This window comes from Protobothrops mucrosquamatus, unplaced genomic scaffold (genome assembly GCF_001527695.2).
Source record: "Protobothrops mucrosquamatus isolate PMUCROS unplaced genomic scaffold, P.Mucros_1.0 scaffold5, whole genome shotgun sequence".
NCBI lineage: Eukaryota > Metazoa > Chordata > Lepidosauria > Squamata > Viperidae > Protobothrops > Protobothrops mucrosquamatus.
The window spans coordinates 3,102,277-3,124,985 of NW_015386392.1; the positions used below are offsets into that span (position 1 = coordinate 3,102,277).

The following is a 22,709-nucleotide window of genomic DNA, read 5'->3' on the forward strand; positions in this document are numbered from 1 at the left end:
ACCAAACGCCGCAGCATGATACCGTGGTCCACAGTATCAAAAGCCGCTGAGAGGTCCAAAAGAACTAGGACAGAGGAATAGCCCCTGTCCCGGGCCCTCCAGAGATCATTCACCAATGAGACCAATGCCGTTTCCGTGCTGTATCCCGGTCTGAAGCCCGACTGGAGCGGGTCTAGATAGACTGTTTCCTCCAGGTGTCAATTTATGACCATAATGGAGCCTTCCCATTGCGGTCATATATTGTCATGGTCCTACAGTTGTAGCTTGTCATTGGGTCAGTACCACATGACTGACTCAATTTTACGCCCTCTTGGGGAGAGTTTATTAAGTGAGCGCTATGATTGGTGACAGTGAACCTGTTATTCACTATGAAGCATTTTTGCTGTAAACCAGAAGTAAATACCATTTTTTGATAAAAATATAATAAAATGTGATCATGTGACTGTGGGATGCTGCAAACCGATAAATGCAGGCTGGTTCCCAAGTGCTCAATTTCCTGTTACCTAACTGCAGGGGGGGGCGTCAGAAATTTGGAATCAGGTTGTAAATAACTTGGGGGGGGAAGACTGTGATAACCTGAATAGTCACTAAGCAATAGGTCATAAGTCAAATACCACTTGTATTATTTATTATTTATTTGAATGTATTTATATCCCACCTTTAATAATAATAATAATAATAATAATAATAATAATAATAATAATAATAATAATAATAATAATAATAATAATAATAATAATAATAAAGTTGGAAGGGACCTTGGAGGTCATCGAGTCCAACTCCCTGCTCAGGCAGGAAACCCTATACCATTTCGGACAAATGGCTGTCCAGTCTCTTCTTAAAAACTTCCAGTGTTGGAGCATTCACCGCTTCTGGAGGCAGGTTGTTCCACTGGTTAATTGTTCTAACTGTCAGGAAGTTTCTCCTTAGTTCTAGGTTGCTTCTCTCCTTGGTTAGTTTCCACCCGTTGCTTCTTGTCCTGCCTTCAGGTGCTTTGGAGAATAGCTCGACTCCCTCTTCTTTGGGGCAGCCCCTCAAATACTGGAACTCTGCTATCATGTCCCCCCTCATCCTTCTCTTTAAATTATTTTTTACAAATAACTCAAACATATCCAACACACTTCTGTCCTCCTATTTTTTTCACAACAACAATCCTGTGAGGTGAATTGGGCTGAGAGAGAGGCTCAAAGTTATTCAACTGGTTTTCATGGCTAACGGGGACTTAAACTCACAATCTTCTGGTGATCGGCCCCAAATCACCCAATTGGCTCTCATGCCTGGGGTGGGATTAGAACTCACGGTCTCCCGGTGATTGGCCCAAAGTCACCCGGCTGGCTTTCATGGCTAAGGCAGGACTAGAACTCAGATCTCTTAGTTTCTAGTCCCTTCACCACTAGAACAAACTGGCTCTTTGTATGCTGCCTAGTCTTCTGATTCTAGGCAGCACATTCTTCTTTTCAGGAAATATGTTTCTTAAACCTTATTATGTAGGCCAGAGGTGGGGAACCATGGCCTTTTCATGACTTGTGGACTTCAACTCCCAGAATTCCTAAACCGGCATGACTGGCTGAGGAATTCTGGGAGTTGAAGTCCACAATTCATAAAAGGACCATAGTTTCCTATTCCTGATATAGGCAAATATTACAGTTGTATGTTTCTGATATTCAAATAAGTGGAAAACTGCAGTGTCAGTTTTCTACAGATGGTGTTCTAATCCTGTTCTGGGAATTATTGCTTACCATCTCCACAAAGCATGGGGATAACAATCTTGGCTCAATTTCCATTTACAAGTTGGACTGAGGATAAAAGTTACTAGGCTTCACCCTAAGCGTAGCAATGGCATTGGAGTCCCAACAAATTTGCAATAAAACAAGTAGGAAAGGGCTGCAGAATAATATTTCTTCAAACAGAAATTTTGCTGGATATTGTTAATTATGAATTGCTCTTCATACTGCTTCCTAAAGTATGGGTTCACTGGTTTCAAGCTAGTTTTGCATTTCATTTTGAAGATGCCTGTTCATTAATTTATGGTAGCATGAAGCCCCTCCTACTTTTGCACCCTTGTTCAACCCATTGCTGAGAACTATCCTAATGATAGGGTGAAACCCACAACAGATATCACCTAAATCTCTGCTCTTTGCACATTCATGTTTTCTTTGGCCACCTGTCAGCCTTTGCTCCATTATCTGTTAAATGCCCAATTTATGCAAGGACTTTATTTTATTTATTGTATTAATAACCTCATTGGCCTACCAAGTGTCCTGTGCTTCTGGAAGCGTTATCATAGAGAAATAGAGAACATGTGTATGTGGGGTTTTTTGGGGGGGAGGAGTCAACATTTCATGCTATTTCTGGGAATATGGAGAATATTGATAATGTGTAGGAGTCTAAAAATAGAGACTTGCATATGAGCAACCTCTTCTACGCAGCTTATTCACGCTTCCCACAACACGTTTGACAGCTGCCAAAGGAAAGTGTCTTCAAGGGTGAACATAGGTTGAATGTTCTGTTAGCAAGAAGCAAGCATATGGAAGGGAACTATGGCTACTTGCAATTAGCTGGGGCTATCATCTCCTCCCCTCACACCCATTTACAGATCCAGTCTGTACATCTGGAGAGGATTTTCTTTTATTTTAACAGAATAACACAGTTGGAAGGGACCTTGGAGGTCTTCTAGTCCAATCCCCTGCTCATGCAGCAGACCCTGGCCTATACCATTTCAGACAAATAGTTGTCCAGTCTCTTCTTAAAAACTTCCAGTGTTGGAGCATTCACCGCTTCTGGAGGCAGGTTGTTCCACTGGCTAATTGTTCTAACTGTCAGGAAGTTTCTCCTTAGTTCCAGGCTGCTTCTCTCCTTGATTAGTTTCCATCCGTTGCTTCTCGTCCTGCCTTCAGGTGCTTTGGGGAATAGGTTGACCTCGTCATGTCACCCCAGTCCTTCTTTTCATTAGACTAGACATACCAAATTCCAGCAACTGTTCTTTATATCTTTTATCCACCAGCCCCATAATCATCTTTGTTGCTCTTCTCTGCACTCGTTCTAGAATCTCGACATCTTTTTTATATTGTGCCAATCTAATATTTATTTTTATTTTCGCATCATGGGATACAAAAGAGGAATAGGACATATTCATTGTAAAATAGGGTCATTCTAGGTGCATTTTTTTTCACGTCCCCCAGTCTGGAACACCAGTCCTTTGAGTTTTCTAGAAACTCCAGATGTTGAAACTGGTAGGCCTGGCTGGAAAACGGCTAGTTTAAAGAGGGTCGTTAGCCTTTCCTCCTTATTTTTATTGTCTTGCAGATGTGGAATGCCTCTGGATATTTCATTTTTGCAAAACGCAATATTGTTTTGAGGGTTTGGCAGCTGTTGAAAGGTTTGCATCTCTTTCAAAAACCTCTTGAAAACCACTGCAACATTCCCTGAGGTCATTGATCAAAATTTCGACATTTGGCAACTGGTATGTATTTACAGTGATTGCAAAATCTCGGGGTCATGTGAGGTGCCGTTTGCAACTTTTCCAGCTGGCTTCCAACAATGGAGAAAACTGGGTTCGCTTAACAGCTGCAGTGATTCGCTTAACAACTGCAGGGATTCACTTAACAACCATAGCAGAAAAGATGATGAAATTGGGTGCAACTCACATAACACCTTGCTTAGCAATGGAAATTCTGGTCCCAGTTGTGTTCATAAGTCAAGAACTGCCTATAAAAATGTGCTGGGAGAGTTGTGGTTGTACAGGTAGTCCCTGACATAGGACTATAATTGAGCCCAAAATTTCTGTTGTTAAGCAAGACATTTCTTAAGTGAGTTTTGCCCCATTTTACAACCTTTCTTGCCTCAGTTGTTAAGTAAATCACTGCAGTTGACAAGTTAGTGACACGGTCGTTAAGTGAATCCGGCTTCCCCATTGATCTTGCTTGTCAGAAGGTCGCAAAAGGGGATCATGTGACCCCGGGACACCGAGACCATCATAAATATGAGCCAGTTGCCAAGTGTCTGAATTTTGATCACGTGATCCTGGGGATGCTGCAAGTTCGTAACTGTGAAAAACAGTCATAAGTCACATTTTTCAGTGCTGTAATAGCTTTGAACAGTCACTAAATGAACTGTTGTAAGTCGAGGACTACCTGTACATACATTTAGAGGGTTAGGGAAAAGCCTTGCATAATTGGGATAATAGCTTCTTTCCTGCTCTTGGCTAAGAGGATAAATCTTAAATTAGATTGTGGGGTTTTCCTATAGGCTGTTGGATTCTATAAGCTAAATTCCCAAGCTGTAAGTATCTTCCGGTTGCTAGGCAATAGCAGCATCCGATTCTGAGAATCTGTTGGTTGAATAGATAGATACCACCTGGTTACTGCTGAAGGATCCATCATCTCCCAATCTACATAACCAGACCAACAAAAGAGATGAGTGTTTATTCTTAGAAAGAGTCTTTACTTGGCTGCTGGCTTCCAGGAGATTACATGTGTATCATGGCTTGTAAGCTGTAAGGGAATAATGGTTCCTTGCTTAAAATCTGGAAAAGCAAAAGAGACTCTTTGCATAGACCCAGCTATCTGCTTTAAGGCAGGATCACACGTCTGGATGCCTTCCAGATGGTAGGACCAATTCCAAGTATACCTCAGGAAAGAGATTAGGGATGGCACAGAACCCCCCTCCCCTTTCATCCGAGGACCAAAGCCCCTCTTTAATCTACATTGAGATGTACAGCTCTTAACTATTCTTATCTCAGCTGCTCAAAATGCTAGCTCAGCAGTTTTGTGGCCAGAGAAAGCAGAGCAGTGTTTTCAAGGAAGAATTGGGATGCTTTTAGCTGTAGGAGAGATGGATAGTTAGAAAAAAAAAAAAGGCTGGAAGGAAATGTTGTGATATTAGCTCAACCTCCTTTTGTCAGGTGTGGAGGAATAGCTCAAGTCTTTGAGCCAGGAGTGCAACTCCCCCCCTCCCCCAAATACTGCACCACCCCCAATCTGACTATTTCCTTCCTTCTTCTGGGTCCTCTGGAGAAGACAATATGTATAGTTCAGGATTGAACTGTGAGATCCTTCGTGCTCTCTGAAAGTGGGCTATTTTCTTGCAGACGTTCTATTACCCAATGCACCTAATTGGGCAGTGAAACATATACATATACAAGCAAACAACTAGACTGAGAGAACACCAAGGACTCCACACTCCTCTGTATTAGATTCTAGAATATTACTGTGGCTTTGCTTGGACTTCGGTTCTTCCGAATATTGCTGACCTTGTTGATGCAGGTCCCCCTTAAGCCGGAATGGGACAACTTAGTGCAGACACTTCTTGCCACGGCCAAACTCACCGCAGCACAACTTGCCATGGACAACTCACTGTGGGACAAACCAGCCATTCAATTTAAAATAATTTAATTATTTTTTTAAAAAAAAATTCTCATTCACATTTCATTCTATCCTTCCTTTTGCATCCTTTCTTTAATGATTCTATTCCACTGTTTCCTTGAAACTAGTGTAACTCTTGTCCTTAAGCGTTGCGTTCTTGTACTGCTCTGTTTTGGCCCTCCTTCCCCTTCCTCCCTTTTGGCTCCTGTTTCTTCACAAGATTGCTGCTTCCTGAAGCACAGGGACCACCTCAAGCTCTCCTGGAAATTCCAGGTATATGTGAATCCTAAAGAACTGTGATATAATAGTAGTAGTAGTAGTAGTAGTAGTAGTAGTAGTAGTAGTAGTGATGATGATGATGATGTTGTTGTTGTTGGAAGGTCATCTAGTCCAGGGCTTTTCAACCAGTGGTACGGGTACCACCTGTGGTACATTGGCACCTGGCAGGGGGTACGCGACCATCCTAGAAAAGTGGTAGCGGGGGAGGGGAATGAGCTGAACCGGTGGCAGCACCGCACAAGCCTGAGCGAGAGACGGCTGGAGCTGCAGGGCTGTCAGGACTCAGCGGAAGCGCCAGGATCAGTGCCGCTTTCCAGCTGGAGCTCAGCGCCGATCCTGGTGCTTCTGCTGAGCCCTGAAGAAGCACCAATCAGCTGGGAAGCAGCACTGATCCTGGCACTTCTGTTGAGCCCAGAAGAAGCGCCGATCAGCTGGAATGTTGCAGCAGCTCCAAGGTCTTGTGATTTACATTCAGATGCTTGGCAACTGATTCATATTTATGACGGTCACAGTGTCCCAGGGTCATGTGAAGTGACCAAAACCTGATGCAACCACCCAGCAGATGGGGGGAATAAAAACCAAACACACACCCCACCCCACCCCCGCTGCCAATCCTCAACAGAAATGCTCACAACAATGAAAACCTCGGACAGGAGGAAGAGCGCGGCTGGGCGGGCCGGCAGGTGTCTTGCTCGGCTGTAGCTTGGGGGGCACTTTTTTCAGTGCCATTGTAACTTCGAACAGTCACTAAGCAAACTGTTGTAAGTCGAGGACTACCTGTACTTTATCATTTTTTCCCTTTTTTTTGTCATCAAGTTTTTGACACCTTACTAGGCAACTGGTGGTAGTCGGATGTTGCCATATCCTAAAAGTGGTACAATGGGTGAAAAGGTTGAAAAGCCCTGATCTAGTCCAACCCCCTGCTCAGGCAGGAGACCCTATATACCATCTCAGAGAAATGGTTGTCCAATCTCTTCTTAAAAGTCTCTAGTGTTGGAGCATTCACCGCTTCTGGAGGCAGGTTGTTCCACTGGTTAGTTGTTCTAACTGTCAGGAAGTTTCTCCTTAGTTCTAGGCTGCTTCTCTCCTTGATTAATTTCCATCCATTGCTTCTTGTCCTGCCTTCAGGCGCTTTGGAGAATAGTTTGACTCCCTCTTCTTTGGGGCAGCCCCTGAGATATTGGAAGACTGTTATCATGTCCCCCCTCGTCCTTCTCTTCATTAAACAATTGATTCATTAAACTGATTGAGATCAGTTGCTCCAGGCACAACTCTTACATTCTGCACCACAACTTCCCACTTCTTTTCCCAGAATGCCTTGTGCAGGTCTGGTAGAAAAGCACAAAGATGCTTGGGAGGATTGAACAATAAGAGATGGTTTTAGTTGCGGCTTTGCATGTTTGTTTAGTTTGTTTGGCCTCCTGAGCGTAGTGATTTTCAGAGGTTTTCCAGTGGCTTTTGTAACATCTTTCTACAAATATTGGCAAGCCTCTGCCACTGTGTACAAGTAGAATTGAAACTTGTTTTCTCCAAGGGATTACTGGGCTGTGTGCTTGAGTTATTTATTGACAGTGACGTGGGACCTAATGGCTTTTTAAACCCAATTTGTGCATTGCTGAAATTTCCCCTGAAAGGAAGTTCTGATTAAATTTATTGGTAGATGACACTCAAACTCTCAGCACAGGTCTTGACTGCATTGGGAGTTTCTGCATCAAAGGAAAGCAGATGTTTCTCTAGGGCAGTGTTTCTCAACCTTGACAATTTTAAGGCAGGTGGACTTCAACTCCCAGAATTCCACAGCCAGCATTGCTGGCTGTGGAATTCTGGGAGTTGAAGTCCACATGCCTTAAAATTGTCAAGGTTGAGAAACACTGCTCTAGGGGGACATTTGTGTAAAGAAAAGTAAGATGGTGGTCTTGACTATGTGATGATGGTAATGATGGACAACTTGATTTGAAAAATTCACGCAGGCCATATGCCAGCGGTTCTCAACCTATGGGTCGCGACCCCATTTGGGGTCGATCGACCATTTCACGGGGGTCGCCAAGCAAGGCTGTCCGCCATTTTTTCCCCCTTTTCCGGCGGGTGCCTTACCTCCCTTGAGCTGGGCCAGCTGGTGGTCGGCCTGCTCCGTCTCTGCCGCTTGCCAGCTACGCCTCAGCCGGCGCAGGGGGCGGAACCACGCATGCGCGGCGCTCCTGGGCAGGGAAAATCCTCGACTTACGACCGGTTGGGTAGTCCTCGACTTACGACCAGTTTAGTCCTCGACTTACGACCGGTTTAGTCCTCAACGTATGACCGGTTGGGGGTCGCGGCATTAAAAAGGTTGAGAACCACTGCCATATGCAGTTGGTCATGCTATGCCTGTCAGCCTTACAAGATAGGCCAAACAACCCAAAAATATTAGGCCTAACTTTATTTTAAAGTTACACTAACAGTCTTTCAAGTATGAAAGTGGAACTCTTCCTCCTTCACCATTTTAGTCCAGCAAACTAGGGAGGATCCTTAGATGTGAGATGTTTGCCATGCCCCCATTCCTTCTGTGGGTCTTCTTCCTGTCTCCTAAGATCATATCATATCCCATGGCAATGTTAAATTAGGTAATGTAAAGCATTTTTCCCCCAACCTGGCACACTCTGGATGTGTGGGCCTTCAGTTCCTACATTCATAATATCATTTAAGGCCACCACAATCTGGATGACTCTGGGTATTGTACATGAGCAAAGCAATATTCACGAATGAAGGCAAATATATGTGTCCCAGGAGAATGTTGCATGATCCAGTCTGGGCCGGTCACCAGGACCAAAGGTTTAGTCTTCTGAGCTTTGGGACTCATGGTGGTACCCATCTTCAGGAAACTTCTCTAAGTTCTCTTAGAGAGAAATTTTCTGAGGATGGGCTCCAGCAAAAGCCTGGAAGCTCGGAAGACTAAACCTCTGGTCCTGATGACCGACCCAGATTGGATGAAAGCCATACTGATTATTTCACAATTAGAAATAATCAAAAGGCGGACAAACAGTAGCAATAGCACTTAGACTTATATACTGCTTCACAGTGCTTTACAGCAGAGTTCCCAAACCTTTCCAGCTTTTGAAGGGTGGCATTTGAAGGGTCAAGCCAGAATTCTGCTTGTTTTAAACAGGACCAGAATGAAATCCTCTTGTCAAACTGCCTACCAATATCCAACCCTCTAAGCCCGTGGTGGCGAACCTATGGCACGCGTACCACAGGCGGCACACAGAGCCGTCTCTGGTGGCACGCGAGCCATTGCTGGGCCAAGCTGTTCCTTCCTCCTCTCCGCATATGCGCAGGTCTCCGCGCATGCGCAGTCTGGGAATAGGCGAGAGGCTATAAAAGGAGCAACTTTCGGCGGAAGCAGCATTTGCTGCAGACAGTGAGTGAACGAGCACAAGTCGGAGCGGACAGCAAGCAAGCGAGTGAGCACGAGCCGACAGCTTGGTGGCCACGCCCACTCAGTGGCCACGCCCACCCGGCCCCTGGCGATGCATAAGTGGGTTTTGGGTTGCAGTTTGGGCACTCGGTCTCTAAAAGGTTCGCCACCACTGCTCTAAGCTAATTAACAGATGTGTCAGCTTTTGGTCTTTTCAGTACCGTTATTAATGAGTTTTATCATCAAGAAGTTGTAGCCCTTTAGAATTTTCTGTGATAGAGATAGGATCTTAACGCTACCTCCATTAATTTCATTTCTTCTTTGCTTGTAGTGCCAACCACAAAAATATTGGCTACCGGTGGGGCTTCCCATAATAAGGCAATCTTACAAGTAAGTGTGGCTTTTTGCATTTGAGACCAGCATCCAGTGTCCCATTTTAGCCAGCTGGTGAGCTCTTGAGTCAGAAATCAAAACCAGGGAATCAAGGTCTTGTGTAGGCAGAGCCTTAGGGGGGATTAGCCAGCAATGAAATTTGCGTAGGAGATGTTTACATGACCATTTGTAGGGAAGGACATTCAGGATTTACTGACCTGGTCATCTGTGCATCTCCTAGGTAAACTCTAATTGGTCTGGAAAACTGCCATGGAAACTTCTGGTCAAAATAGATCCTGTTGAAACAATAGATCGAGCCCAATCTGCTGTTCAGCACCTTTCATGGGCAAGTATTAGAGAGGAAATGGATTAGGCAGCATGTAAAAACTCTTCTCCAATACTTGAGGGGCTGTCACAGAGAAGAGGGATTGACTTATTCTATAGGGCACGGGAAGGCAAGACAAGAAGGACAGGGTGGAAGCTTCTAGGGATCCAACCTAGAAGTGAGAAATTAATTTCATTAATTTCATTTCTTCTTTGCCTGTAGTGCCAAATTTTCTGACAGAACAGTTAATTAGTGGAACAGTTGCCTTCCTGAGTTGTGAATGCTCTGTCACTGGAGGTTTTTAAGAATAGACCAGACAGCCATTTGATTGGAACAGTATAAGCCATAATAATAATAATAATAAGTCAATTGCAAAAGGCGGCCTTACTAGGAACCGCCTCCATCCTGCGACGATATCTGTAATAACATCAAACATCCACATCTGCCTATCCCAGGTCCTTGGTAAGGACTTGATAGGTAGACAAAATGCCAAATCCAGTCTGAACATCTGGCTGACTGTGCGATGATCAATAATAAAGTTGGAAGGGACCTTGGAAGTCTTCAAGTCCAACTCCCTGCTCAGGCAGGAAACCCTATACCATTTCAGACAAATGGCTATCCAGTCTCTTCTTTAAAATCTCCAGTGTTGGAGCATTCACCGCTTCTGGAGGCAGGTTGTTCCACTGCTTAATTGTTCTGTCAGGAAGTTTCTCCTTAGTTCTAGGTTGCTTCTCTCCTTGATTAGTTTCCACCCATTGCTTCTTTTCCTGCCTTCAGGCGCTTTGGAGAATAGCTTGACTCTCTCTTCTTTGTGGCAGCCCCTGAGATATTGGAAGACTGCTATCCTGTCCCCCCTGGTCCTTCTCTTCATTAAACTAGACATACCCAATTCCAGCAACCGTTCTTTATAAGAAGGGGATTGGACTAGAAGACCTCTGAGGCCCCTCCCAACCCTATGATTCTATGGTTGTGCAGTCATTCAAAGTTGATCTCTGATTTTGGAATTTTAGAATCTGTGAGAGTACAAATATGATATATTTTTTGCAACACTTTGACTGTATGTAAACTGGCCCTTCTTTACAACTTAAGAAGGGACTTGAAAGCAGATAGTTAAAATAGGACCCTTCCTAAGCTGTTTCCCTCAGCCCTGTTTCCTGTTCTTGGTCTTGATGAAGTCCAGTTCATCCCCATTTGGAAAGAGGCCTTTGGCTTCACGTCATCAGCTGACGCATCCATGGATTGTGACATGACACCAAGAAGAAAAAGTCATGTCACTCTGTAGCCGGAAAGCCACAGAAATTCACATCTCTGGGTTCCTAGAAAAGGCAATCAAAAGCAGATGCTTTTCAAAGTCAGCAACCGTCAATAAGCCACAACTTTATTGGAACCTTTTGCTATTGTCTGGGTATTACTACCATTGTGTATAACAGTTGTACTCACTTGTAACTTTCTAAGGTTCTGTAACATTAGCCTCTTTGTATCCAAGTTAATAACAACAACAACAACAAAGTACAGGTAATCCTCAACTCACAACCACAACTGGGACCAGAATTTCTTTCGCTAAGCAAGATGGTTGTTAAGTGAGTCATGCCTGATTTTGGAACTTTTTTTGCCACGGTTGTTAAGTGAATCATTGTAGTTGTTAAGTGAATCACATGGTTATTAAATGAATCTGGCTTTTCCCTTTGACTTGCTTGTCAGACCCTGGCTGGGAAGGTCCCAAATGGCAATCACATGACCCCAAGACTCATCAATTGTTGTAAATACATATTGGTTGCCAATCCTGAATTTTAGAAAAGAATGGAATAGAAATAGAATAGAATAGAATAGAATAACAGTTGGAAGGGACCTTGGAGGTCATCTAGTCCAACCCCCTGCTCAGGCAGGAAACCCTATACCATTTCGGACAAATGGCTGTCCAGTCTCTTCTTAAAAACTTCCAGTGTTGGAGCATTCACCGCTTCTGGAGGCAGGTTGTTCCACTGGTTAATTGTTCTAACTGTCAGGAAATTTCTCAGTTCTAGGTTGCTTCTCTCCTTGATTAGTTTCCACCCGTTGCTTCTTGTCCTGCCTTCAGGCGCTTTGGAGAATAGCTTGACTCCCTCTTCTTTGGGGCAGCCCCTGAGATATTGGAACACTGCTATCATGTCCCCCCTCGTCCTTCTCTTCTTTAAACTAGACATACCCAATTCCAGCAACCGCTCTTTATATGTTTTAACCTCTGGTGCCCAGTGCATCTTTGTTGCTGTTTTCTGCACACTTTCTAGAGTCTTTTTTACATTGTGGTGACCAAAACTGGATGCAGTATTCCAAGTGTGGCCTTACCAAGGCATTGTAAAGTGGTATTAACACTTCACATGATCTTAATTCTATGCCTCTGTTAAGGCAGCTTAGCACTGTGTTGGCCTTTTTGGCAGCTGCAGCACACTGCTGGCTCATATATTTAAGTGATTGTCCACTAGGACTCTGAGGTCCCTCTCACAGTTGCTACTATTGAGCAAGGTACCACCAATACTATACCTGTGCATTTGGTTTTTCTTGCCTAAATGTAGAACCTTACTTTTTTCACCATTGAATTTCATTTTGTTAGATAGCGCCCAGTGTTCGAGTCTGTCCAGATCCTCCTGTATCTTAAGCCTGTCTTCTGGAGTGTTGGCTATTCCTGCCAGCTTGGTGTTGTCTGCAAATTTGATGAGTTCCCCATCTATCCCCTCGTCTAAATCATTGATGAAGATGTTGAAGAGCACTGGGCCCAGAACAGAGCCCTGGGGCACCCCACTACACACTTCCCTCCATGTAGATGCGGTTCCATTGAGGACCACATGCTGAGTACGGCCGGTCAGCCAGCTACGAATTCATCTGGTGGTGATGCTGTCTAACCCACATTTTTCTATCTTATCAAGTAGTAGGTTGTGGTTTATCTACTACTTGATTTTAATCACATGACCGTGGGGATGCTGCAGTGGTCATAAGTGTGAAGACCAGTTGTAAGTCACTTTTTTCAGTGCCATTGTAATTTGGAATGGTCACTAACAAATGGTTGTAAATCAAAGGCTACCTGCACCATATTTGCAGAATTATAAAAAATAAAGATCCTATTGCAGGCACATTCTGTCTACAATTGACATAGATAAAATCATAGCGCAGGCAGAAATGATCTGTTGAGGATATAATTCCTAGGAAATTCATTTTAGAATTGTTGGAAAATAAGGAATTCAGAAGGATAGGTTGAGCAACCCAATTAACTCTACCTGTTTAGCAGACACCAAGATCCAAACATTGATAACTTTTTTACATATTTAAAAATTCTTGCATTTTTTTCCAGTAAATGTTTTAAGTGAGATTCTACCCGATCCTAGGGCCTCCTTCCAATTTGGTTACCCATAATTTTCAAGTATCTGATCTTAGTTTCTCTGTGGCTAAACTGCTGGGGAATTAACAAATCTGAAGACTAGTAATTCTCAGGAACAAAGGATTTTTTTTTCAAGAATGGATAAAGATAAGTAATATTTTTGTGTGTAAAATGCCATGCAAATTCATCTCAGTTTAGTATCTTCTCGATTCTTCCTCCTTGACCCTGTGTCCTGGTAATAGCTCTCAAAACTCCTGGATTTAATTAAATATTTTGTTTTCCCAGATATTATTTGCACATTCCAGAATTGGAAGGGAAATATTCTTTCATTGCAGTCTTAATGTGAAAAGTAGCCCAGATTTTAGCTATTGGAGTTCTTCCCAAATCATGAGACATCTCTTACAACAATAATATGATCTCCAGCAGACTGATCAATTTAATAAGTCCAGTATTTCTTTAGATCTGGCTTTTGATTAAAAACCCAGTTGCCCATTAGTTTGCAAGCTGCAAAACAGAATGCAGACAGTATTGGATAACTTTAAAATTCCATTCCAGCTCTTGTTTTAAGCTGATTTTGGGCTCATGTTGAATTGTTGCCCAGTGGAGCATCCTAATAATAATAATAATAATAGTAAAGTTGGAAGGGACCTTGGAGGTCATCTAGTCCAACCCCCTGCTCAGGCAGGAAACCCTATACCATTTCGGACAAATGGCTGTCCAGTCTCTTCTTTAAAATCTCCAGTGTTGGAGCATTCACCGCTTCTGGAGGCAGGTTGTTCCACTGCTTAATTGTTCTAACTGTCAGGAAGTTTCTCCTTAGTTCTAGGTTGCTTCTCTCCTTGATCAGTTTCCACCCGTTGCTTCCTGTCCTGCCTTCAGGCGCTTTGGAGAATAGCTTGACTCCCTCTTCTTTGGGGCAGCCCCTGAGATACTGGAAGACTGCTATCATGTCCCCCCTCGTCCTTCTCTTCGTTAATTCCAGCAACTGTTCCTTATATGTTTTAGCCTCCAGTCCCCTAATCATCTTTGTTGCTCTTCTCTGTACTCTTTCTAGAGTCTCAACATCTTTTTTACATTGCGGTGACCAAAACTGGATGCAGTATTCCAAGTGTGGCCTTACCAAGGCGTTGTAAAGTGGTATTAACACTTCATGTGATCTTGATTCTATTCCTCTGTTAATGTAGCCTAGCGCTGTGTTGGCCTTTTTGGCAGCTGCAGCACACGGCTGGCTCATATTTAGGTGATAGTCCACTAGGACTCCGAGGTCCCTCTAAGAGTTACTACTATTGAGCAAGGTACCCCCTATACTATATCTGTACATTTGGTTTTTCTTGCCTAAATGTAGAACCTTACTTTTTTCACCATTGAATTTCATTTTGTTAGATAGCGCCCAGTGTTCAAGTCTGTCCAGATCCTTCTGTATCTTAAGCCTGTCTTCTGGAGTGTTGGCTATATCCTTATGTATTTTCCCATAAAACTGGATTTATTTGATAGGATTTACAAAATCTAAGGACTATCTGTGTTCTATATAGGCGCTAGATTTATATCCACCTTTTCCCCAAGGTGCCTGGGATGCTTATGTGAAGGTTTCCCATCATTTTATCCCAACCACAAAGACCTTTGAGGTAGGCTGAGAAAGAGCAGTTGGCCTAAAGTCACTTTGTGTTGGTCTTTGAGCTAGGCCAGGAAGTAGTCACTGCAAGATTAGATGAATTTACTTTATTGTTGTACAGTCTAGTAAAAGAATCTTGAAAGCCTACAGGAGTCCCTTTCTACTTGTGTTATACCAAAGAGAAACAAGAAAAGTTTATTTTTGAGGTACTGTTTCTTTTCATTTTCCCAGGCCTGAGTAGCCATGTTTTTTTCTATAATGATTCATCCATTCTCTCATCAAAGTTATCTCTATGTTCTTCTACATCTAATAAGGTCCCATGGTTGAGGGTGGATTTCAACCTAAGTCTCCAGAGCTTTGTCCACCAACTTTAACCTTAACCATAACTATTACCTGTTGCTTTTTGCTGTTGATCCATCTCTCCTTCCAAAAGATGCCTCAAGCTACTTTTTAATTAATTTCCCAATGGTGCTTTGGCTGCAAATCTTGTCTGTCTGTCTTGACCACGGAAGCAAAGTGCACAGTGATTTCCCAATCAAGTTGTGACAGATCTTTTTTTTTTTCTTTTCAGATCCTGTCAGACATCTTCAGTGTTCCAGTGTACACAATTGACACTGCTAATTCAGCCTGTTTAGGTTCTGCTTACAGGGCCATTCATGGTAAGTCAACCAGAAGACTTTTCAAGCACTGGGCACCCGGCAGTACAGGTAGACCCCCAACTTACGACCAATTGTTTAACAACCATTACAACAGTTATAACAGTACTGAAAAAAGTGACTTACAACTGGTCTTCACACTTACAATTGTCACAGCATTTCCATGATCACATGATCAAAATTCAGATGCTTGGCAACCAGCATGTATTCAAGACAGTTGGATTCATTTAACAACCATGAGATTCAATTAACAACCATGGTGATTCATTTAATGATCCCAGCGAAAAAGGTCATAAGATCTGGCATGACTCGCTTAATAGCCACCTGATTTAGTGATGGAATTTACAGTCCGAATTGTTGGTCGTAAGTTGAGGATTACCTTGCGGAATACACTTAAGGTGGCTGCCCCTTAAATGGGTCTCAAGCATACATGGGTCTTCTTGCATGCTGTAATGCTCACTTGGATCAGGAGTCCTCGCCCTGATCAAATTTAATCCTCAAGGAAGAATCTTAACGCTAAACGGTCTTTCATCTTCTGCTCTGGTAGTTGATCTTCACCGGATTTATTTACTTACTGGTTGGCTTGCTTAGGCTATTTATTTCATTGATACCTCAGCCCAACTCGCAAAGCAACTCAGGGTGGCTAACAATGAGTCAGAAGCATAAAAACAAAAAAAACCCGATTATGTCTCTAGATATAATCAGCATCCCCTCCCCCTCAAATAAAATAATAGAACAACTGAGGCTAACCATCGCTTATTCCATTCAAGATTTTTCATTTTGGAGTTGGGACCTTCTCACAGCAGTGGCAATAGCACTTAGATTTGTATACTTCCCCACAGTGCTTTGCAGCACTCTCTGAGTGCTTCACAATGTCAGGCTATTGCCCCCAACATTATGGGTCTCGTTTTATTGACATCGGAAGGATGGAAGGCTGAATCAACCTTGAGCTCCATCAGGATTGAACTCCAGGCTTTGGGCAGAGTTTGCCTGCAATACCGCATTCTAACCACTGCACCACCCCAGCTCACGAAAGACTGTCGTGGTGTTTCATGGCTAGCAATGATTCCTGGTCTCGACTCCCTTAAAAAAATCACCCAGTAAAACAGCAAGAGAAGTTTGGAGTAAGGCAGAGATTCAGTGGACTGGGTCCCCCCCCCCCTTTCATTGGGCCATCTTGTCTCCCTGACCTTCAACCTTGGTCTTCTAGCACCCTAGTTCTACATTCCAGCTTTTTGAAAATCCCACTCCTGTTGATATGGTTCATACAGTAGTCCTTGACTTACAACGATTCATCTATTTCAGGGGTAGGCCACCTTGGCTCTTTTATGACTCGTGGACTTCAACTCCCAGAATTCCTGAGCCAGCATGGCTCAGCTTGGAAACTCTCCCTTTTCCCTCAGCATGACTGGCTCAGGAATTCTGGGAGTTGCAGTCCACGAGTCATGAAAGAGCCAAGGTTGCCTACCCCTGATCTAGTGAGTGTTCAACGTTACAACGGCACTGAAAAAAGTGACTTACGACCGTTTTTCACACGACCGTTGTAGCATCTCTGTGCTTCTGTGATAAAAATTCAGACGCTTAGCAGTTGTCTCATATTTATGACTATTGCAGTGTCCCGGGGTCACGTGATCTTCTTTTGCGACCTTCTGACAAGCAAAGTCAGTGGGGGGGAAGCCGGTTTCAGTTAACAACCATGTTACTAACTGAACAACTGCAGTGGTTCACTTAACAACAGTGGCAAGAAAGGGGGTAAAAATGGGGCAAAACCCACTCAATAAATGTCTCACTTAGCAACGTATATTTTAGGCTCAGTTGTGGTCGTAAGTGGAGGACTACCTGCTTTGCAAAGGGAGAGGGATCAGAGAAGAGTAGGTGGTTTATTAACCATGTGAAATGTTAGGGAGGAGGGCCCCTTAAAGGGAAAAAAATGCTACCCTTTCCCCCATGGCCTTTTCTGCTTAAGTTGGCCGTGTGGCTCCATGAATTTATCACTCCTAGTCTTCATCCCCTGAAGGGCAGCCTGTGTATGAAGGATGGGGCTGCTATGTTGGGGAAAGCTGAGATAACCACAGCTACACAATAATGAAGAGGAAGATGGGAGGTTTTTTTTGTTTTTTGTTTTAAATAGGACTTTATCTGTGCATTTTTTTAAATTGGAGAATGTTTCTTAGAGCAATACATTTCTGGTCACCAGGCTTATGAAAAGATATGGTTGTAGCTGGTAATGATAAATCAACTTTTGTGGGAGAGCCCTGTGTTTTCCCAGAATCCTCAAGGGTCAAGAGAAGTTTGAAAAACCCTGGCCTAGACTTATGGCGAACAAAAACCCACCCTCCCAAAGTAGTTTTCTTTTAGGGATGTACCACAAGACAAGTTGTATGAGTGTGTTTGAATGGGTGCACTAATAGGGCCAATCCTCTGGATCAGGCCCCGAATCCTGGCCTGTGTGCCTTGTTTATAAGGCTGAACTAAAGTTTTCCCTTTGTGATGCTCCTTTTTTTAAAAAGAAAAATGGGCCTGGACCTTCAATTTATTCCTTCTTCATCAGTTCCCTTCCCGTGGCTGCCTTATCATCATTCTTCAGCCATCACTGATACTGTTGAACTTGCAACTATGTGGCTAGCTTTACCCTCCATGGGACAAATTGAATTATTGACCCAGATGTGATCTCTGAGACCCCACATGCCTAGATCCGTGCATTTGAAAATAAAATCTTTACACTTTATCCTTCACTTTTGAAGACTGACCCGTCTGGGGAAGATCAATGCAACGTGTACATCTGCCAAAGAGTTCAGACAATCCCTCATCTTGTTTCTCCTCATTGATCTTCTTGGTAGGACTCGTGGCAGAGACAGGACTGCCCTTGACCGATGTCATGAAATCAGCACCGGGGCCCCGATTAGCTGCGACTCCAGCTGCAGGCGCAACTCAGGTGAGGAGGTGGCCTTCCTTTCTTTTTCTCTTGGTCCTGTTTGCTTTGAAATTACAACGGTCACGCAGGTAGTCCTTGACTTACAACCATTCATTTATCCCAAAGGTGCTTTTTCAAGAGGCAACTGGACTTTCTTTGTTTTTTCCTTGTAGATGCTCCGCTTCTCATCATTCTCAATTTCTCTTCTTGGATGAGAAGAGGAGCATCTTCAAAGAAAAACAACGAAAGTCCAGTTGTCTCTTGAAAAAGTACCCTTGGGACAACCGTGGCCTGGATGACCGTAGACATTTGACCGTTCATTTAATGACCATTTGAAATGACAACAGCTCTGAAAAAAATCACTTTTGACTAGTGACTACTCTTAAGACTGTGACAGCATCCCAGAATCACTTGATCAAAATTTAGTTGCTTGGCAACTGGCATGTATTTGGGATGGTTGCAGTGTCCCAGGATCATGTGATCACCACTGGCAACCTTTTCAGCTGGCTTCCAACAAGGAAGTCAATGGGAGAAGCCAAATTTTCTTAAAGACAGCATGATTCACTTAACAGCTTTGGTGAGTCACTTAACAAGCTCATAATATTGACCATGACTCACTTAACAACCAATGATGGTTATTGGTAATGAAACATCTGCAAGAAAACCATCAAGCTCGGAGAGCACCAAGGACTCCTCACTTAACAACCACCTTGCTTAGCAATGGAAATTATTGTCCCAACAGTGGTCAAATGTCAAGGACTACCTGTAGGAATTATGGCAATTGTTCATTTGTAATGAATTTGGAAGATTTTGAGTCCTTCTGAGGAATGGGTAGGACAGTGATGGCAAACCTTTTAGAGATTGAGTGCCCCAAAACCGCCCCGCCCCCACCCTGCCCCCGCCCCACCCCGCACTGCCCCTGCACTGCCCCACCCACCCGCAGGGCCACCCGCTGCCTCCACGGCCCGCCGCAGTAGATTGCCCAGGTGGCCCAGCAGCACCATGGCGGCCATGCCCCCTGCCCACAGCATCATCTGCGCATGATGGGGTGCGAGGGTGGAGTCTTGACCCCGCTGCCTGGCTGCCATATCCTTGGCTGTGCTGCTCTGCGTGGGCTGCCCCCAGGGACGAATCTCCTCCGGGGGGGACTGCTGGTGAGGAGGAGACTGCGGGGGAAGCGACTGCCCGCATGCCCACAGAGAGGGCTCTGAGTGCCGCCTCTGGCATGCGTGCCATAGGTTCGTCACCACTGGGCTAGGATGCATATCAGATTTGCATGAGAATGGGAGCTATGAGAAGACAGAACAAATAAAAAGTGAGTGCATTGTGGTGTATATGTACATAATATATATATATTTAGGGTTGAGGCAGGTAACTGGATGTCCTCCAGATGTTTTGAACTACGCAGTCCCTTGCTGCTGGACAGATTGGGTGAGGCATATATTTAAAACATCTGGGAGCCATCAGGCTGCTTACCTATATTTTAGAGCAGGGGTCTTCAAACGTGGCCCTTTTATGACTTGTGGACTTCAACTCCCAGAATTCTTCAGCCAACGTGCCTGACTGAGGAATTCTGGGAGTGGAAGTCCACAAGTCATAAAAGGGCCAAGTTTGAAGATCCCTGTTTTAGAGCATTCATTGAAGAAGCAACTTTCCCACAAAAATGTATTTCCTGGTGAATCCCAGCCTCATTTTGTGATGTATTATGAATGCACTGACCCAAGCTTGCTACTTGAGTCATATACATGTGCTGTAGAACTCAAAGGCAGTACTAAATTCTGACTGCCTAGTTGAAGGAGAGATTAATGGAGACGGACATATTTTTTTTTGTCTGCCATTGTGCATCTGGATGAACTTCTCAGGGATAGAGTTGGAATATCAAATTACATTGGACAAACCCTTGGGCTATCCATATGCCTGTCTTCCTCGTGCTGTGTCTCTCCTTACCTTGATGGTAAAATGTCAATCCTGGTCTTCCAGTGTTATGGAGAAGACAACTTTGGATGCCCCCATACTGTGTCTCCCTAGCCTCCCTCATTTTCCTGTAATAGAAATCTGTATATTTTGCCTGCTGGCAGTATGGATTCCTCCATGAGCATCACAGTGGCAGAAGCTAGAGAGTTTGCCAATAATCCAGAAAATTGCCAGGGAAGTTGATAATCTGATGAGTCAGTTTAGTTCTGTTTTTAACAGGCTGCATCTCCTTGTCTATCTGATTCTTGTTCTGTTGAGTTTAGCAGCTTTCATTTAAGTGATGGTTCTTTTTATAAACCTCAAAGTCGACCAGAGGTTAAGTGCTGTCTTCTCTGTAAAATAACTGTGTGAAGTGTTGTCTTGATCAGAGCCCCTCCAGTTTGCTTTCAGGGTATACAAAATAGGTGTTTTCAGCGAGAAAAGAAATGCAAAAAGACACTTTCATATAAATAACCTTCAAAAGGCAGGATTTACATGGGTTTGTATTTGTTTATATACAGCCATGTAAGTTTTGTCTCCCCCATAGCTGATTCTGCAGCATCTGGTAATTGGTTTTTTTTTTTTTTGTTGTTGTTTTTTGAATGGGTAGAATTAATTTATGGAAAAGTGTTATTTCTGTATGGCATCAAGTTACACAGACACAATTTCTACAGTCCTTGACATTCAGCAGTGCCTGTAGGAGGGCTCCAGATTGGTGTAGACAGTTGATGGTGTGTGATGGTTTCAGAGTGCAGTTCAAAAGAGGTGGGGGCTTGGGTTGTGATGTTCCCTCAGTCATCTTGCTGATATTGACCCCTGACCTTCGCTGTGTAGATGCTACTGTTGATTCGTTTAACAACTGTCGCAAAAAAGGTCAAAAAATTGGGGGCAATCACTTGCTTAGCAACAGAAAGTTTGGTCCCAATTGTGATCATCAGTTGAGATCTTCCTGTATAGGGAACATAGTTTTTTAAATCAAACTATGATTCACCATCAATCCTGGAATGAAAATTGGATCTTGGTACTGAGCCAGCTTTGTTTCTAATATCCATTTGGACCATGGCTAGGGATATAAATAGCTTTAAACAGGCCTCTACATGAATTTCCGGGGTGTCACTAAAACTGCTGCTGAGAACATTTATTTGTTTGACTTTTTTACATAGCTGATCATCAAAGTCTCAACATGGTTTACTAGAAATAGTTACACTGAAGGTAGTCTTTGACTTGCAACCATAATTGAGCCCAAAATTATGGCTGCAAGTTGTGCCGGTTGTTAAACAGATCATCATATGACCACACCAACTTTATGATCTTTTTTGCAGCGGTTGTTAAATGAATCCTGCAGTCATTATGCGAACGCATTTCCCACAATGGGCATTTTTTTGTGCTGGAAACTGAAAGTAAAAGCTAGTTTCCAGCAGAAAGCATCCATACATTGTGGTCATGTGACCGCGGGAAGCTGCAAATGGCTGTAAATGCAAGTTGGGCTGCCAAGGACCCAAAATGGGATGACAGGAGGAGGAGGAGGAGGGGGGGGGCTATTAGAATTCTGGGTCATAAGTACCTTGTTTGGAGCCTGTTATAACTTTGAATAGTTGGTAAGCAATTGGTTGTAGGCAGATGGTTACCTGTATGTTCTAGATTCCCCCCTGAATGTTCAATCTCTGAAATCAAAACAGTTAATCCTCGACTTAGAACCACAATTGAACCCCAAATTTTTGTTGTTAAGTGAGACATCCGTTAAGTGAATTTTGCCCCCTTTTACGACATTTCTTGCCAAACTTGTTAAGTAAATCACTGCAGTTGTTAAATTAGTAACATGGTTGTTAAATGAATCTGGATTCCACATTGACTTTACTTGTCAGAAGATTGCAAAATGTGATCACATTACCCCTGGGACACTGCAACCGTCATAAATAGGAGTCATTTGCCAAGCGTCTGAATTTTGGTCATGTGACCATGGGGATGCTGCCACAGTCGTAAGTGTGAAAAAATGGTCTTCTTTTTTTCAGGGCTGTGTAACTTTGAACAGTCACTAAACAAACTGTTACAAGTCAAGGATTATCTGTACTTTGCACATACACCGCGGTACCTTCATATTCAACTGTTTTGAAACTCATAGAATTAGGTATTCACATTTTGACGCAAAAAATTTATCCCGGTACTCGTCGTTTGTTTGGTACTCAACATGCAAGCTAGAACTTGTCATCAGCTGCCTTGTGACTCACTAGATCTGTGGTGGCGAACCTATGGCACACGTGCCACAGGTGGCATGCAGAGCCATCCGTGTGGGCATGCGCGCCATCGGCCCAGAGGGAGGCGGGGCCGGGCCGCTCCCCTCCCCCTCTCTACATGCACCAGCACTCTCGCTCTCTTTCTCTCTGCACTGGGAGTCGGAGCAGCTGCAAGAGCTGGGCAGATCTGGGCTGGATGGTAGAGGCAGGGCTTTTTTTGTCATACAACGCAGGTTGTATGAACGGAAGCTGCCAGCG

At 43.6% G+C, this 22,709-nt stretch overlaps 1 protein-coding gene across 1 annotated transcript in view; it reads left to right on the top strand.

The window, feature by feature from the left end:
• The window catches only part of XYLB (xylulokinase), a 141,363-nt gene that overhangs the window by 98,365 nt on the left and 20,289 nt on the right, over positions 1-22,709 (top strand). The window contains exons 16-18 of the mRNA XM_015832537.1: positions 9,365-9,423; positions 15,266-15,353; positions 18,191-18,285. Of these exons, the coding sequence (XP_015688023.1) occupies positions 9,365-9,423; positions 15,266-15,353; positions 18,191-18,285 (242 nt within the window). The remainder of the gene's footprint in view (positions 1-9,364; positions 9,424-15,265; positions 15,354-18,190; positions 18,286-22,709) is intronic.